Below are 19,278 nucleotides of genomic sequence, written 5' to 3'. Positions count from 1 at the left end.
TACTTAAAATATGTCTTCCAGTATTTGTGCGAATAAACATTGATCAAAAAGGGTGTCAAAGTGTGTTATAACAACTAAAGTGCTTTTTTTCCTGTCTCCTTTTGGCCCTGTCCCAGGAATCCTCTCTGTTTTTGTAACAAGAAACACCAGAGGGGCACTATATATGAGCTCTGATTGGATGTAACTCACTTTATTATTGTTCATGTTATTCCTCTCATGCCCATATGCTTTTCAGCATCGCTAGAAAACTTGGCAGCCCAAATGAGTTTGGAAAGCCTGCATAAAAGTGGCGTCTATTGTTGACAGCCCTACTGTGGTGTAAGGGCCAGGAGAGACTGATGGGACCTTTGGGTCCGTTGCAGAGCTCTGACTGCCAGGGTCTGTGCTCCCGACCGAGCTGGCGTTTGGAGGGTCAGGCATCTGCCTCCGTGGGCTGGCCATATTGACTAATAATGGCCAGGAGTACGGGAATGGATCAGAAGCCATATGGGGAAATGCTAGCCACATTCTTTGGGGTTTCGTTGTGCTTTCATGTCAGTAGAGATTAAAGTGTGTGTAAACACTCAGCCCTCTGATGAGGGATCTGATAGTGCTGTTAGAGTCATGACACAAGGCTCTGATTAAACCCACTAATGAGCCGCTCAATAATAGTAAATCCTCCTGATCTAATAAACACGCTACTGATGGCAGGACCTATGGCGTGTAGCTAATCCCTTTGTGCTCCATGTCTTTGTTTCAGAAAGGTCCATCCATAGTGAATGCAGTGGTGAATGCAACAAGATATGTTTTGACATGTCTGCTTCGCCGACCGCACAAAGCATTTCTTTGTAGTGTAACCTTTTTGTTGAGCGGATTGCAATTTACATGACTGTTTGTAAGCTAAAGTGAGTCAGCAGTAAGGAGTTAAAACGGTTTGATATGGCAGCACTTGAAATATTATTTCATTGCAGTGCTAGAGCACTTGGATAATTCTGTCAGCCGCTGTGCCTAGATCTGAGGTTCCCAAGATTTCCTGTGCTGAGGACTCCCGGCTGGATCTTGGACTTTGTGTCAAGTTGATGACAAAATTATTTAATCCTTTAACCAAATCACATTAAAAAGCTCTGTAGAGTCATATAGTCCCACATAAAATGGCAAGACAGTCAAATGTAGTCAATGTTTGAAACATCCAGACGTGATTCCTAACTGAATTTCTGTCAGGTTTGTAGTATGTGAACCAATTGATTCTCCATCACTATGGCACTGGTGGTTTGTTATAGCAGAGATACATGCCTTTAGCTTCAGTGCTCCAGTTCTCCTGATGGAAGTCAACTGTGGAGGAAGGAACCCCTTTCCCCCGGACTGTGGACATACGAACGAGGGCACATACAGCAGCACAGGCAGTAGGTGTGGAAATTGCAGGGAATGAGAGTTTGGATTAATGCGTCTGAACTGGGCATATCCAGACAAATGCAGCAGAACTGCCCTGCCAGGGTCCTTCAAGGCCCAGTCAAAGTGCCAGAGAAACAGAGATAGCAAAACAAACATGGACCCCTCTGCAGCTTCAACAGAGGGAGATTGCAGTTTCTTTGCTTTACACCTTTTAATGTCAGGAATTTGAAGAGCCCACGGTGTGTGTGGGTGTGTGTGTGAGTGTGTGTGTGTGTGTGTGTGTGTGTGGGTGTGGGTATGTGTGTGTGTGTGTGTGTGGGGGTGTGTGTGTGTGTGTGTGGGGGGGGGTGTGTTTGTTTTTGTGACTTGTCAGGACATTTTGTCCCCACAACTATACTAAAACCTGAACAAGGTGACTTGTGGGGACATTTTTCATGTCCCCACATTTCAAAAGTCAGGGTTAGGGTTAGGTAAGGTTAGGGTTAGGTTAGGGTTAGGGTTAGGGTTAGGGTTAAGGTTAAGGTTAAGGTTAGGGCAAGGGAGCATGGAATTTAGTTTTTCTGGTCCCCACATTTCACAAAAACAAACATGTGTGTGTGTGTGTGTGTGGGTGTGTGGGTGTGTGGGTGTGGGTGTGTGTGTGTGTGTGTGTGTGTGTGTGGGTGTGTGGGTGTGGGTGTGTGTGTGTGTGTGTGGGTGTGTGTGTGTGTGGGTGTGTGTGTGTGTGTGCACCGTGGAGGAGGTTGGGCGAACACTGCAGCCTGACAGGCTCCATACCTCTACCTACCTGAGGATGTTATTACACATTCGAAACATTAAACAATAAATAACGGAATGGATAGTAATCATGGCCTGATTGGATTACACTTACCTACCGGTATGTCCATATCCTGTTCTAATGCGTTCTAGTTGTTTTCTTCAGCTCTCTGCTGTGTATTTTTGGCTTATTTCCATGTAAGTGGTGAACAGGTTAGGGTACTCTGCACCACACATGCACACAGACAATGACACACACACACACACACACACACAGAAACACACACAGTCCATTTTGGGCTTGTCCCTGGCAGCGAGCTGAGCTGGTGTCCATGTCACATGTGACAGTAGCTGTTGGATTAGAAGTGAACAACTGGAAACTGCTCCCTTCTTTGCATGCAGTCAAATCAGCTGTGTACCATGGCTAGTCTGGTTGCAGGCACTCTTGTTTGATACTTTTCGTTAAAACCACCATGACACATTCAAATGTATACAGTATCTCCAGCCATCGCTACAGCAGGTCTCATTAATATCCCTGCTACCCGGCCTGACGATTGTTTGCTCAGAGTTGGAGGGGATCCCGAGGGGATGTGTCAAGTGGGAGAGAGAGTGAGAGACTACTGAGATAACTGACTAACCTCTCGTCACTATATGTGAATAGGGATGTCTGCTGTCCGCCACAGACTACATTGCACAATGCCCAAATTAGACCGAATTGAACTAACAGGCTGGTGACCTCTTCGGAGTTATAGTAGTGTCTTTGCAGTTTAGTTGTGGGGTGTGAACATGGTAAATATTATGTTGTTGTTTTTTTTGCCAGATCTTTATATTGAGATTGGCCAATGTCACATTATCACAGTGTGGGGTTTTGCTCATGAATAAACAAAACAATGACTACAGTTGATTGCTTCATGATGGATTCATTGCTTTTTAAACAAATGGCAGTTTAGTGTAATGTTAATGGTTTAAGATAATGAAAACAGTAATAAATGTTTAGGTTATTATTTTAAGTGGGGTTACTGTATAAGATGCAGTCATGTCAAGTGACGTATGAGATGCTACAGTAGCGGTTTTCCATGTTTTGCTCCCAGACCATGTCTGGAGGATGTCTTTCTCTGTGATGAGGCAGCCACAACTGGGAAAGACACGGTAATGCCTCAGCAGCCACAACTGTTTGCCGTAATTTATGAGGTTGCTTCCCTGTAGGTCCATATCGATTGCAGACCGCAGTGATTCCACAAGCGATACCCGATTGCTGTTGAATGTTTGGTTTCCTAGCAATTTGGAAGAAAGAAAAACTGTGTTTCCAGTTCTGCCGAATGACTTGGACATCGTTTTGTGATGTCATGTCTGGTGTGCTTGTTGTTTTTAGCAGTGGCTGGTCACAGTCGTTTGAAGTAACATGCATTTCATTTTTCAGTGGGAGTTTTCCAGAAAAAGGGTCCGTTTGAACGATCGGTGCCCTTTTTGACTGTATGTCTGAAGGGATGTGGACGCCTGCTCAACAATTAAACTACAGAGAAGAGCAGACGTTGCCAAAGGAAATATTTGCCCTCCAATTCAAGGTTGTGTTCACATGTTTGATTTGAGACGTGGAGGATATTACGTGTTTGTTCCTGACAGTTGGCAGTGATGTGAGCAGAAGTTCCCCACGCAGAACACCCCTGTTTCCCTGACATGAAAGACTAGATTACTAGAGTACTCAGTATCACTGCTTACAGGGCGTTGAATGTGTTGTCGCATGTGAGGTTATTCATGATGTTAAGTATTTGCTGTTTAGGCTAGCTCATTAAAATGGTGCTGTAGAATTCATGTGTGATTTTGCACTTTCACATTCGTTCAGATGTTTAGTGTTGTTCATAATTACAAACCATCTCGAGCAGAGTTAGCATTTGTCTGTATTCAGTTTCTATCCATAAAATTGTAAATAAACTTAATGTTGGAATTCTTTGCATTTATTTATTTTCCACAGGATGTTGAGTTTTTACCATGCAGCTGTGTGGTTTATGTCCTGGATAAAATGTAGGAATGTTACTAGCGTACACTATTAGTTGTGACAGTACCTCTTGTTACAAAAATAGAAAATTATTCAGAGCCTAGGATGTTGTGAGAAGAGACTGGGATGTTCTTGGTGCTCCTGAATCACTCCTATGTAACTATACATTACCACTGATTTGTTTGAACAATGTTGATTAATGTTTGGATCCACTGATTAACCAACACAGGTAGTCAAACATGTTGCCTCCAGCATGATTTCTGGGAGTGTTTTCCTCTGAAGAAACAGTCAGTTCTCAAAAGGGAGTGAAATGTATCAGCTGATAATTTGTATTGACATTTTTTAAACAGACGATCCCTTCCAGAACAACTTAGAGGTGCATTAGAGATAACTAATTGTCTTGTTTAGGACTAAATTACTTGGCACTGGGATTTGATCGAGAATCCTTTTGGCTACTGGTTGGATGCTTTAACTGCTTGACTTCCTGCCACCCTAAAAATAAATATATATATTTTCATAAACCGAAGGGATTGTAGATGCTAGTAATACTAATCTTTTAACTTATTTTGTACATTATGTTAGTACAATATGTTTTCTATAAGACTGTTTTGAAAACAAAAAGAGTTTCTATATTGGACTTGGTTCTCAGGCTGCATTGGATCGCAGAGACTGCAAAGACTACAGAATCTACAGGCAATGGAGTACCAGATTGTCAGGCTGCAGTTTTAAATGCCCAAGACAAGGACGACTACTTTCAGTAATCAGAACATGTTTTATTTTATTGCAAAAAGTCCGGTATGCCAACCTAAGACCTCTCTTAGGACTGTCTCCGAAGACCGGAGTGGCCTTCAAATGTTCTTCTAATCAGTCAACAAAGACATTCTTTGATTTTCCCTAAATACTAAACAGAAGAAAAGTTAAACAAGGATAGCTAATGACTGCCAGACTTGAAAACAGGATAGACAGAGATTTGCACAGAAAGCTATGCCAGTGCCAAGTTAAATCCATATTTAAATCCTCCACTCGACAGACACTGCATGTAAATGAACATTCTCTGGCATAGGTTTATGCACTGGGAGAGAGCCAAAGAGCAAAATCCCACTCTAGTCAGGCTAAAGCATTCATATCTGCATAATGTCTTTGTCTATTTCCTATTCAATTCTATAATTGAGAACTTGGGTTCTGAAATAATTAGAAGAGGGTCTTTGACACACACACACACACACACTCACACCCCTCCCCACCCCCCAACCACCTAACAATGCAGCTGCGTATACACACACACACACACACACACACACATACACCTCTTACCCTCCTAGAAATGTGGCTACACACTAAAACACACACAAACAATGTGACTGGCAAAGCAATGCTCTATGATTCTATGTTGACTGTGTGACAGTATGCTGGAGAGTAGTGGGGAGTTTTTTCCAGAGCAGAGCTGCCACAGATGGGGCTGACAGGTCTGCGTGCCATACCTATGAAGCCGCTCTGTTCCCAACTTCCAAGCAGCAGGACATGGGCGCCATGTTCCATAAAACCTGCTACACATTAGATGTGATGAAAGTGATGAATGGCAGGTGAATATGAACTGTTATTCAGAGCAGATGAGACCTGGATAATTTTACAGAGGTGGAATGTATCTCATAAATATTATTTAGTATTTTTGCATCTTAAATTTGTCTAACTGTCGATGTGAGTGACCTCAGCTAGCGGTCTTCTGCCATTGGCCCTCATTGATTTGGTGGATGGTTAAATAAACCAGCAGGATTCACAGAGGAAATTTTCCATCAAACTTCCACTTTCTTTCAAAAATCTTTTTGCTCAGAATCAACATCACAGATTTTTGCACTTAGATATATTGTATTTCATCCCAAATTAGTAATGCACAATTTGTGATGTCCAATAAGTGATGTCCATTTAGTGTTTACAATTTGTAATTTCCAGTTTGTGATAATGGCCATTGCCTCATCGCAATGGCCATTATCGGCAACAACTCCATAGCATGTTTTACAGAGTGGAAAAACTTCAAATGTGCTCTTAATGCATCTAGCTTCTCATCACACTGGTCGCTCAACCAGGAAGTATCTGTCAGCATATACACAATGGAGGGGGAGCATATTTCCCTGCAAACAACCGCAATTGAGCTTGCAGGCACCTGACCCACCACAAGGAGTTGCTCAAGGAGACAAGTCATCCCTATCCAACCACCACCTGTCCACTCCGTGCAGGGCTGAGACGATTAGTGCCTTTCTCTGTGGGGCCACCTGGCACTGATTCTCACTCCTGGTTGCAGTGACGTGGCTTTACTGGTAGGCAGTGATTCACTGGGGTTGTATTTTAATTCCACGGAAAATAGAAATACAAGACCAAACCGAAATACCACCTCAAACAAGGATTTATCTTCTCAGATGAGGATCATCTCCCATGCTATGGATGCACAACAATGTGCATTCACCAAATATTTCCTCAATGCGATTGTGTGTTTATGCTACAGAGCAACGAATACTGCATTTCTACATGTAAAGTGACATGTTCACATGTGCGTCAACACGCGTGTGCTTGTCCATAGTGTGTTAACCACCTGGATAGAATCCGGAACATGTTACTGTCCCGTCGGTTGCTATTTTAGTATTGCCCCCTCCTTGGTGATTCTGTTGCTGTTGTGTTGATGTAACTCCATCTGTAGTGGTGTGTAAAGAGAGGACCCTGGAGCCCCAGTCAGGACAGAGACTGGAGACTGGAGCCTGTGACAGCTAGCGCCCTAAAGAGCCAGGCGGCGTGTCACTACTGTCAGAGCTATGGGCTAATACTGGTATACAGTACACGCATGTTCCCATTTGGGAGCTGTTATATTTTTCTGTTAAGTACTAACATGTTATTTCACGTTTGAGAAATGTATTACTAGAGCATGGCAAAGAAAAGTGTCTTGAATTATGCGAAGTTGAATTGAATCTTTTCTCTGCATTTTAGCATAGTGGGAACATTTGTTATTGCACATGCAGCAGCTACAAAGAACAAATATATAACAAAAACATAATATACGTACATATTCATGTTCTTATAAAACCTCAGTCAAATTTGAGCTATAGTAGAACGAGGTGCTGTGAGTGGTTTTTCTTCCAAAGCTAAACCTATCTGCCTGAGTAACCTCTTGTCACAGCAGTCTCATAATGACACGTCTCTGTGTGACCAACACATTATATCTGGTTTTGGTTTAAATACAGTCAACAAACACATTATGGAGTGTCTGGAGGGCTATGTATGTCTGTTTTAAGTATGCAAATACAATACACACATTTTATAAAAGTATAAACAGTGGTACATGTTCCTCAGCCCTCAACAAGGAAAGGCTGTAATGCATGATGTCGTTATTTCTGTGTGTGCCGTTGAGGACAAAGTGTGCTGCTCTGTTGGAGTTTCACAGTTGCATTGCTGCCTACCACACACTAGCTAGCCTGTACATTGTCTTTGGCACTGGATCAGAGTCAAGCCTACACATTCTGATTGTGTGTTGCAGGCCTCCCCTTGCTAAAGGGCCTGTTTGTTCTACTCATGCAAATGCAGATAGCTGGTGTTTAGCCTGTGCCCAGCCATGCGGTCAAGTGGCACGGTTCAGGCAACTGAAAACCTGGACTGTTTTTGTCACTAACATTTGAGAATTAAAACAAATGAGAGAGTCTTGTGTTATGGTTAAACTGGTTGTTTACTCCCTGCGATTGCTAGATTTGATTCATTGTGTATACCATTTATTTGAAATGTAAGCGTAATCAAATGAATAGTATTGCAGTTTTCTGAAACAGGATAAAATTACCAATGAGACAATCAGTAACTTGCAAAATGTTGAAGTTACTCCCACTCCTGCAATTATATAGCTTGGAGTGGAATGCTGTTACCTACAAAGCAATATTGGCTCAAACAGCGTGAACAGATCTCAGAATCATATCTCTTTACTGAGCAGGCCCGGGAAATGTGATTTAGAAGGTCAGATATTATATTTGTTCATCACATAGCAGATGTTGAATTGATGAAATTGTGTCAACTTTATTGATGTATTTGTTTATCTATGATTTTCTTTTTCTGTCTTTGGGAACATGAAGGTTTTTTTTCAAATGAGTTTTATCAAGTTTCAGTGCTCAGCTGTTTTGATAGGGCAGGCCAATACATCACTGCCCTATCAGCCAGCTCTGGTTGCTCTGGAGAACATTTTGAACATGTGCACATGCTAAGGAGTGCACAAATGTTTGTCTGTGATTTATGTAAACCAAAATAAATGACACAGTAAAAATTGGCCTGGAGCTTATAAAGCAGCACAGCCTTTGAATGGATGGATAAGAGATTAGTCACTTTCTTCCACTCTGGCTCTGTCCTCCTGCCAGGATAATGGCAGAATGCTTGCTTGTGCCTTGATAGACATGATTCTAGATGCACTGTTATGTCCTGTTATTAAACAAGGTAACCTGGAGACCCAGTTGACCAGTGCACTGAGACATAAGACATAAGGATCACTGGATTCATAAGGATCACTGGATTCTTCTGTCTTGTTTAATTCAAGAGAGATTCTAAAGACATTTCAACCAATATACCCATTTGTTAAGACAGGTTATATTCTGTATCTGTTTCTTACTATTTTCCACAGGGGGTACAGGGGTGTCTTAATGTTTCCAGGGGGTACAGGTGTGTCTTAATGTTTCCAGGGGGTACAGGGGTGTCTTAACTTCCAGAAGGGGTACAATGGTGTCTTCTTGAAGGGATACAGGGGTATCTTAACTTCCAGAAGGGGTACAGTGGTGTCTTCTTGAAGGGTTACAGGGATGTCTTAACTTCCAGAAGGGGTACAGGGGTGTCTTAACTTCCAGAAGGGGTACAGTGGTGTCTTCTTAAAGGGATACAGGGGTGTCTTAACTTCCTGTGGAGGTACAGGGCTGTCTTAAATTCAGCCAGGGGGTACAGGGGTATCTTAACTTCCTGTGGAGGTACAGGGCTGTCTTAAATTCAGCCAGGGGGTACAGGGGTATCTTAACTTCCTGTGGAGGTACAGGGCTGTCTTAAATTCAGCCAGGGGGTACAGGGGTATCTTAACTTCCTGTGGAGGTACAGGGCTGTCTTAAATTCAGCCAGGGGGTACAGGGGTGTCTTATTGTTCCCAGGGGGTACAGGGATGTCATAACATCTCCAGGAGCTACAGAGGTGTCTTGACTTCCCCAGGGGGTACAGGGGTGTCTTGACCTCCCCAGGGGGTACAGGGGTGTCTTGACCTCCCCAGGGGGTACAGGGGTGTATTGACCTCCCCAGGGGGTACAGAGGTGTCTTGACCTCCCCAGAGGGTACTGGGGTGTCTTGACCTTCCCAGAGGGTACTGGGGTGTCTTGAATGTCCTGTATGTTTGTATGTATGTGTAACTTGTCATTCTATCATTGTCTTAACAATTGAATGTGTGTATGCCTGTGTGTTTGTGTGTGTGTGTGTGTGTGTGTGAGGAGTGTGAGGACACGGTGCTGACAGCTGTGCATCTCCTCTTCTGACAGGTATGGATGACAGGCCGAGCCAGGCAGCGTCCTCCTGGGCCCCAGGTGGCCAGTCACCCAGTCCCTCCTACGAGTCCTCCAGGGTAACAGCAGCCTCACCTCACCCCTCTGTCTCTATCACTCTCTGCCTGGCCTTTCTGCTTCACAACACATCATTTAACACTCATTACATCAACGTGTTACATTCACGGCTCCCTGGGGATGGAGGGCGGCAGGGAGAGAGCTCCGCTAACCCAACTACCCTAGTCATGTTGTGTGACCAGTAATTGACATCATTTTCTTTTCCAGTAGGACCTAATTGCATGACACCAATATCCTCTTAAAGGTCCTCTCCAGTTATATTTTAACTGACACATATCTCCACCAATCATGATCAAGATGTGTTGAGCAGGTCATTTGGGGAGAAGAATGCACTGCTCCAGCGGTTTGAAATAAAAATCTATATATTTTTTGCAATGTGGGACTTTTCAGATGCAAGGATGTTTCAGATTGACTAGAGTGGCCCTGAAAGGATAGTTCAGGAATTTGTCAATTAAGCCATATATCTTCTTTCCCAGAGGCAGATTAACTTCTGGATATCAAGTAAATTGCGGATACTTTCGGGTTTTTAGCTAATAGTCATTATCATTAGCTTGCAAAATGTCTGATGTGGACAAATACTGTATAAATGCACCGTTACGCTTTTCTTAATGTATATGAAGTAAGATATTATTGGTCACATAAACACACATGGGCTGAACCCATTTTATCTTTGTTAATTTAAGTTTATACTTTATTTCTGAAATATTATTTTATTAACATTGACAAAATTAGACTACCCAGAGATAGTGCTTGGTTGCACAGCCTTTCACCAAAATAACTGCATGCAAACATTTCTTGTAACCATGAATGAGAAAGGCTGCATCTTTCTACCTGAAAATTGGCAGTTTTTCTGCTTCAATTCAATGTATGAAGAGAGCATTTCACTACTGCTGCGTTTAGCTCTTGGTTATGGATTTGAATTCGATCTAGATCTTTCTTTTGCCCCTCCACAATAGTCAGCATATCTTTTTAATCATACCTGGGTGCTTTGTATGTATCTGGGTTTAGTGTCCTATATAAATAATAAGCTATTTCCCTCAAAGGCTGTGAAGTGCTAACCACCAGGTGTCTATGACCTTGCCTATTAAATTTGACCTTTTTATGCTAATAGAACGTCTGGTAAACAAGATGTTTGTTAGCTTACTTGGAAGGTCTGGAAAATGAAACATGCATCGGTGTATACTTTTCCAAGTTTTTTGTTCCCAGTATTCATTGCGACTTTCGTCATCACACTGGGAACCACAGCCCGAAAGAGACTATGCGTTGCTTGTTATTCATCATCATTGATATTGTGAACATCAGTGGTAGCAGTTGTTTATATAAAAATGTTTCTATACATAAAAAAATAGAGCAAACTTGTCATTCATAATGCAGATTGTATATTTTTGTATACGGATTGATGATTTTAGCCAGGGCCATAGCTAACACAGGGAAAGGTGGGTATGATTAACGGGACCCAGGCTTGGTAAGGACCCCTGATTGTAATAATTTCAGTGTTGTATGTAAGTAAGGGAGCCCAGGAATATGTCTTTACCCAGGATTCCTGGCGACTGCCCTGACTGTAGCTAATGTTAGCAAGCTGCTTAACATCATTAATGTTAACCAACTTGTTTATTGTTGTTGAAGTTAGCAATATATTTAGATAATTCTTCGATTGTGACGTCAATGGTGAATGTGTTGTTCGCTGGCGAGTGCAAAAGGAGAAGCTCTTTGCAGGGAAGAGAAATGTTGCAAAGTTGGCTTGGTGGAAATTACATCAACAAAAGTACATTTGAAATGTAACGCGAAATAGAAAGTATGCTATTTTGCGTGTTCTCAGAAGAGCACACTTGAAAGGACGGATGCAAGTATGGATCGCAGGATGCAAGTATGCATTTGAGTCTTCTATAATATTAGACAGCACATTTAAGTCTTTTGAATGCAAACAGCTTGTGCTAATGTAGTTATTTGCACAAGGGCCTGTAAGTGCCCCCCCTTCAGGTAGAAAGCCCCCCCACAGCATAAAAAAATTGAAATATTTAATTGGAAATATTATTAGTTTTTAGTTGGCTCTTTGACATTGTAATTGTGACTAATGTTTGTTATGTTATGAATATTTTGTGTAATATTATTTCAGTGCCATCAATGAGTGATTCATTAATTTCTTTCCATTTGGATTTCCTGACAGTCATGAAATATGTCTGGCAGTAATTCACATTTTTAATCCCTTATTTGTTGCTCTAAATTCATCATGCATCATGAAAGCATAGGCTAAGTCATTTATATAGGATTTCTGTTCTATCTTCCAAAGTGTGAATGTCTCTGTATCTCTGTGTTTGTTTGTTTGTCTTCAACACCATGGCTGTTCTGGGTGCCCTGTATGAATTTCATTTAATGTCAATCTCCTGTCACTTTCCATCAGAAATCAGTTAAATGTCAGATCTGCCCGCATTACCTTGTTTATTTTCCAATGCCCTTCCCGAATGAACATCTACAGGCTATGGTTCCATCAGCTGCCTGATTTGAATTATAAGATGGAGACGCTTGAGATATCTTTGCTTTAGGTGCATATAAATCAGAGTTTCTGACATTGCAAAGGACGGGAATCAGTAAGCAGACAGCTATTTGTGCCTTCATACTGCACATACTGTACACACACACTTACATACACACCCATTGTGCACGCACACTGATGCATAAAGACGCAGGACAGAGCCAAGGAGAGGGGATTTTTTGTTTGGTCAACCTGATTATTAATGCAAGCCAGCTGGAAGACCTGCAGTAAATCATTGAATCAGATAATATGGGGTTGTACCTTTTCATACTATGCCTGTACATCAAATTGCAGGGTACTTAAGCCATTTATTTCTTCATATTGACACAATGCTGTTTGGGATTTTGTTTTAATTTTTATATTTGAGAGTATGGACAACAAGGTACGACTGAAAAGCTACATACCATTCACCATACACTGCCTGGTTTCATTCGGATGACCAAAGAGAATGGAGCCAATCTCTTTAATCCTCAGGCCATTTTGAACTCGGCCTGCACCGTCAAATCTATGTGCCCATTCATCACTGTCTGTCCATACAAAACTGTGTGTCGTTGTGGCTCTGCTGCCCCAGACTCCTGCACCATGTTCATATTTAAGCAGTTCATCTAAAATGCAGTCTTTACGTACTAGAAATGGACTGAATACGCTGATACAGTGCCTTGCAAAAGTATTCGGACACATCCAACCAATTCTGGCATAATACTGAATTACAAATGGTATATTGATATTTGCTTCTGTTTGATATTTTATTTTAAAACACTGAAACTCAAAATCAGTTATTATATGGTGACATTGATTTTATTTAGGAAATATTGGTAGGGGAAAAAAAGGAAATTGTGTTCAACCCCTGTGCTGTGGACGCTCCTAATTTACACAGGTGAAAGAAGTTGTCCTAACAAGGACATTTTAACTTTACCATTCACCACTACCTGTGAACCGATCATTTTGTAGACATTAGAGATCATGTAATAGCAATGTATAAACCAGAAAAAGGGTAAAAAAACGAACAAGTTGTTTGCATATGCAAATGAGCGGTGTTGGATCAATAATCAGGGAGTGGAAGCTGCACCACACCACCCAGGCACGGCCAAGAAAAGACCCTAAAAATTCAACTCAGTAACCAAATATTGTTGTCTTGCCTTATCGCATTCAAGCATGTTCTTGTGATTGCAATCTAGGTGAAATGTCAGATATAAATGCTTTCCCTCCAGCGCGTAGGGATTCCGTGAAAAACTTTCTGGTTGAGTGAGTAGTGTGATAAGAACCAGAACAGCACTGAATGTGTATCAGAGGATGCATCTCGACATCGGTTGTTGTAACTCCCCTGTGAGTTCTTGCAGTACAAATTGGTTGCCACAAAATTGCGGAGGACAAATAATCATGGACGAGTTTTAATCTACAATACTGCATTTGTTTAGAAAAAAGTTATGTTTCCCCATTTCTCATTCCCCAATTCATATTGTTAAGTAATCAAATGTTCAGTAACTCACACTAAGCAAGGTTTACCGGAAGAATCAACTTTCCCAAAAAAAAATATGTTTTCCTTGTGGTTAGAGAGGTCAGTATAATGCGTCTGTGTGAGTGGACTGCTTGGGTGCTGGGAGCTAGCAGGGTGTGATTAGTGGACTGTGAACAGACTGCGTCCCGCCGTGCTGACCTTGGCTTCCAGCCAGCCAATGTATCCCGGGCAGCTGCGGACACAGGCCTGCCGCCTGACAGCCAGGGCTGTCCCCGCCAACACAACAGAACGCCGGCGCTGCCCGCACGCCACAGCCCCGCCGCAACACGTCCATTACCCTCACATCATCCCTCCTCAAGCTGCCGCGTCGCAGCCCCACATTCACCTGGGACAACACACTTCATCTAGGAGACGGCTTTTTAAGCGCAGTGGCAAGGGAGAAGGGGGCATGGCAGGAGCTGTGGCCTGCATGCTTAAGTAGTGATTTGACAGTTATTTAGCTGGCGGTAACTGGCCCCTTTGGTCGCAGTGACAGCGTGTGTTAGTGTCTGGGCTGATGTAGGCGAGCAGGGTTGGGAAAGGATGAGGCTTCTGTGATTGATGATCTAATGGTCCCAGAGGAGCAGACACGTGGTGAGCTGTGGGTAAATAGTGTGATCCCGCCCTCACCAGTATCTCCTCTGCCATTTTCCTATCTGGTCCTTCATACCTGCTCCTGTTCGCTGGCCTCTCCCAGCTCTATGGCGGCTGTCACCGCCAGGCAGGAATAGACTAGGAGAAGATAGAGGACTGAGATGAAGTCTTGCATTAATTACAGTTCTTGGTTTTATTTGGCTAAATTGAAACACAATTTATTTGGCTGAAACACACCCGGGTGATGTGGTAGTCGGTGAGGTTTTCACAGGTTGTTGCCGGCGCGCGTTTTTGTGTGTGTGTTGGAGCTTGTCAAAGGGGTGTTATTAGTGGGTCCGTTCAGGTCATGATTAACAGGGAACGCGGCAGGGCAGGAACACAATGGGGAATCTGTGTGGATTCTCTCGACACAGCACAACACTCGACTGCCTTTGAAATTACTCCATCACCATCCACTCACAAAAAAGATGGATAATAAGATTTACTTTTTTTTTTTTACTATATGTTGAATGCAGAGGGTATGAGTTTGGGGAAAAAAGCTCTATAGAAATTCTCGCCCAGTGCTGCTCAGTCCCTCTGGTGGGAGTTAATGTAGTTTGGGGGGGAAGCATTTGACTGGAGCGCGGGAGGATTTTCACAGGGCCTGGGATTAGCACTGCTACATAGTATCTTTTATTGCAGGAGACCCTGAGTTTTCAAAGACCATACTGTGACCGATATTTAGACCTAAGCCCCTGAAGCTGATAACTGTCATGAAAGGGCACTGTTCAGACACAGGAGGAAATGGCAATTTTTTAAGCTGCAGGTACCTTGGCAGGATGGAGGTTGGCTCCTCCCCCCTCATATGTTATAACATCCTCTTATTAAATGCTTGAAATTAAAATCAATATTGTGTCACAGTATACAGGGATTTTTAATTATTGTGTGTAAGATTTGTTTTCAATTATAGACATCAACAAATACAAAGCTGCATGTTCTGTGCCTAGTGTAAATGTTGCTTAGCAACGTTTGGAGACTAGCTGTCTTTGACTAAACAAACGCCCCAGCCAGAATAGTTATGGAGAAACGGGATCTTGGAAATTATTATTGGATCAGAGGTTTGCCAGAAACTTTTGGGCCTGCTCATGGCAGCCCCTTGTGTGACATGGGAAGGTGGATTCATACACACGACTACGCCTTTAGGACTGAAACAAAACACTAAGACTGTTTGGAGTCCATTTAGGAGTAAGGTTTTTTTCGTAGTCGTTTTAATCCATATGTGAATGTTCTTGTCTGTGCATCACACATGTTCGAATCCATCAAATGGGTGTACAATGAACACAATCAGTTACCTCCACGGAATTAACATGTGCATCATTAACCTTATATTATTACCTTATCCTGAAACGTGTGGAATATGTTTTTAACTGCCCTTCAGGGCAATGTTTTACTGCTTTAATAATGAGAGAATAAAAAAGCGATTTTGATGACGGAAAACACAAAAACAGACTGTTTGAGGGGACAGTTGACCAATTGTGCTCTCCTTCCTCAGTAATTAGTGTAGTGTCATAGCACTCAATTAGCCAAGCAGCCTAATAACGTGTTTAATACTCTGATCTCTCCCCCCAGGGTTTTGCAGACAGCCCTCATTATGGTGATCACATGAGTGACAGTCGATTAGTGTCCCATGAAGGATTGTCTCCAACACCTTTTATGAACTCCAGCATAATGGGTAAGTAGGTGCTTCTCAACGTGTCGCCCCTCACATGCCCTTTGGTCTCAGAGATCAATTTTATGTAAAAAAAAAAAAATCCCTTTAGCCCTGTGTGGACAAGGCTTGTCACGCATCTGGAAGTGGCAGCCCTCACAGCCCCACGAGGCTAAAGAGTGTTTTTCTTCTCCCACTTTCTCCTTCCTTCAGCCTCTCTCTCCATCACTCTCTCTCCACCTCTCTCTCCTCCTGTGGTGAGTGTCTTCAGAAGTTGACCCTCCCCCAGGGTGAAAGTCACGCCATCAGTACAGTTTTCCATCACAAAAGGCTGGCTTCTAGCTATCAGAAAAACCCACCGGCAACAACCAGTGGCAAGGGAGGGGGGTGTCCAAGGAAGGTTGTTAACCAAGCAGACATGCCAGAGACCGTTACATAGAAAAACAGCCCAGCCATCACCATCCGGGAAGTCATTTAGGATTACTAATAGATGCTTGAATAGCAGGTAATCTGTGATGGTTTATGCAGACTTAGCGTTTGGGTTTGTTAAATCATGCTTAGCCTCATTGTGCTGTTCCCATCTTGTACCAGCACCTCCATTTGTCTGCCAAGAGCAGCAATATGAAAATTCCCTTCCAAATAAAAGCCTTTATTTTGAAACCAGCGGCGATTCCATTCAGATTGAGATAATTTTTTTGTTTTTGTAGATTTACGAACTGGAATTGACTGTGCTGGTCCTTTGCCATCCTCCTGTGTAGTTACTGTGGAGTATGAATATATAAGAGTGAGTCACATTCCCCATGTTAACCCTGTATTGTAGATTTATCAAATCTAAATGGTGGGTTAGAATTTCTAAAGGGTATTTATTCCCCCCCATGCAATAGATAATAACAATTAAAAGCTATATATTACACAAGCCTTTCTCCTGGCATCATTGTGATGTGTTAGCACTTGACAGTTTTATGGGCGACTGAATCCCCGGCTCATTGTAAGATTGCCCTGGAGACTGGTTGCCATGCAAGGTGGTTAGTTTACGGATGGGTGCTAGTGTGAGAGACGACTGAAAAGGAAATGTTATCTTTGCAGCGATTGATCACAGGATGCGTTTGGGAGACTGGGTTGCTCTGTTCCCCGGCTCTGGCTGTAATTATGATTATAAGTAGGAGAATATGGAAATGATTAGCTACAATGATGTGTCAGGGAATTAGACAATCTGATTGTGGGCCTAAATTGTCTGTGTTTATCTGAAACTGGGATTGGAAGATGAGTCTGTTCTTATCAAATTGAATTTCAGCAGTAATATCTGGGATTTACATGGAATTACGTAGTTGGAGCCACCTTATTAAATTAAGCTTGAAAGGTTATTCCTTACTAGTCCTAGAGGTGGAATATGCATGTAGGGGCATATAGTAATACAATGAAGATTTGCAATTATTCATGTGGGAATGTTCAGATGTCTTTGTACAGTGCTACAAAGCCCGTTTGTGCATGATATGTATATTATGATGCTGTTTGATTAGTATACACTGATATAGGAAGAATCAGTATGCTTCTTTTTAATATGAAAAAAACCCAGCACTCAAACCAAAAGAAGAAAAAGTCAATACGTCCTTCCATCAGATACATTCTCAGGTGGGTTTCATTGTTGACCCATTTTTGTGTGATCTCAGCATTGCTGTTTTAAAACCGAGCCATGGTAATCTAACTGGATTATCTAAATCCAAATCCCAGTGGTCTGCAGTGTACTTAAAAAAAAACCTTCGGAGGATGTAGGCGCTTTAGTTACCTCTCTGTTTATGTGGTTACCAAATACATATATCGGAATAGAACTTGCTTTGATGGATTGCAAGCAAAGAAATGACTCACATCCACATTTTAAGAGCTTTATTTTTTGTATTGTATTAGGCGAAGAATGGACATTGTTCTGTCTGATTGGATGCTTGCGGTTATTTAAGTGTGCCCTGCTTCACTGATAGCCGTGCAGGTGGGAAGAGACAATGGCCTCTGTGCTCGGTGCTGTGTTCAGACCAACACAGCCATTGGCTTAGAGGGACCTGACTCACAATGACCAGGAAACCTCATTTGCAATGCTTTTGAACAACATCTAAATCAGCTTTAGTTTAGATAAGAAACTCCTAAGACGTACTTAGACCAACAGAATCCAGCAAGCCATTGTCCTGATTTCATGTTTGTGTGTGTGTGTGCGTGTGTGTGTGTGAGTAAATGTTCTTCCTTATGTATTTCATTCAATGGTTTCTGAATGGAATACAGGAGACGGTTGGATCAGACCCAGCTACATCATTCAACCATAGAGAAGTGTGACATGTTGAATGCAGCTTGGGGTTATTTAAGGTCAGGTATTGTGTACAATAATGAACTTGTTACAGTTTTTAGTGGATAACAGATGGCTGGCAAGTGACTGTTTATTTTGGCGTGATATTTCCGTTACAGTTACCGGCAAAATATGTTACATTATTGGAATGACTTAGGCTCAATTCTAGAGATAATATATGGCTGATTGGGGGCTGCTTTTTGGCACTATAGAATTAGTGAATTGTAAACTGGACGTGGCAGGTATTCAGAGTTGCCCCCTCATGCTATGGCCTTATTTTCTATCCCTCCCCAGTTAAGCTTGTGGGTTGTCAGGGGAAGAATGGGGAGTAGGATAAGTACAACAGTGGGCTCTCATAAGAGCTCTTAGCCACGACGCCGGCTGCATGTATTGGGGTAGTGTGTTGGCTGTGGAGGGCCTGGCGGTCTGCGCCTCTTGCCCCTTCCCGCCCCCCCAATCCTCTTAGGGTACAGCGACGTGTCCTCCTCAGCACACTGTCTGGCTTGACACTCTGTGTCTGCAGGTCGACGCCCCTTTGTACCAGTGTCTCCTCCAGGAGGGATGTGGATGCTGGACATACTGACCAGGAGCTGAGGAGAGACATGCTTATTGGTGTTCAGTGTTGGTATGCCGTGCTACTCCTCGGAAAAGGCAGTTAACATTAAGCTCCAAACAAATTGGGAAAGAACAGGATGTATCGACTCTCAATGAAATGACCCATCCAGTCTTATGAAAGCACTTTTCTCAGTATTCTCCTACCAATGTTCTAGATTAATTAAAAACCAGTCTCTCTGCTAATTTTCACCATCTTTTTACTGTTCCAGTGGTCTAGAGTGGTCTAGAAGCAGTGCCTTGTAGCTTTGTCCTATAGGTTGAAAGTACTGGTGTATAAAATACAC

The 19,278-nt window shown here is 42.5% G+C and overlaps 1 protein-coding gene across 5 annotated transcripts in view; it reads left to right on the top strand.

Annotated features, from left to right (window-relative positions):
• The window catches only part of tcf12 (transcription factor 12), an 89,125-nt gene that overhangs the window by 11,665 nt on the left and 58,182 nt on the right, over positions 1-19,278 (top strand). For all 5 annotated transcript variants that reach the window (XM_010880318.3, XM_010880326.3, XM_010880340.3 and 2 more), the window contains exons 4-5: positions 9,655-9,737; positions 15,969-16,071. In XM_010880318.3, the coding sequence (XP_010878620.2) occupies positions 9,655-9,737; positions 15,969-16,071 (186 nt within the window). The remainder of the gene's footprint in view (positions 1-9,654; positions 9,738-15,968; positions 16,072-19,278) is intronic.

This window comes from Esox lucius, chromosome 2 (genome assembly GCF_011004845.1).
Source record: "Esox lucius isolate fEsoLuc1 chromosome 2, fEsoLuc1.pri, whole genome shotgun sequence".
Classification (NCBI taxonomy): domain Eukaryota; kingdom Metazoa; phylum Chordata; class Actinopteri; order Esociformes; family Esocidae; genus Esox; species Esox lucius.
This window is presented reverse-complemented; position numbering and strand designations above follow the sequence as displayed.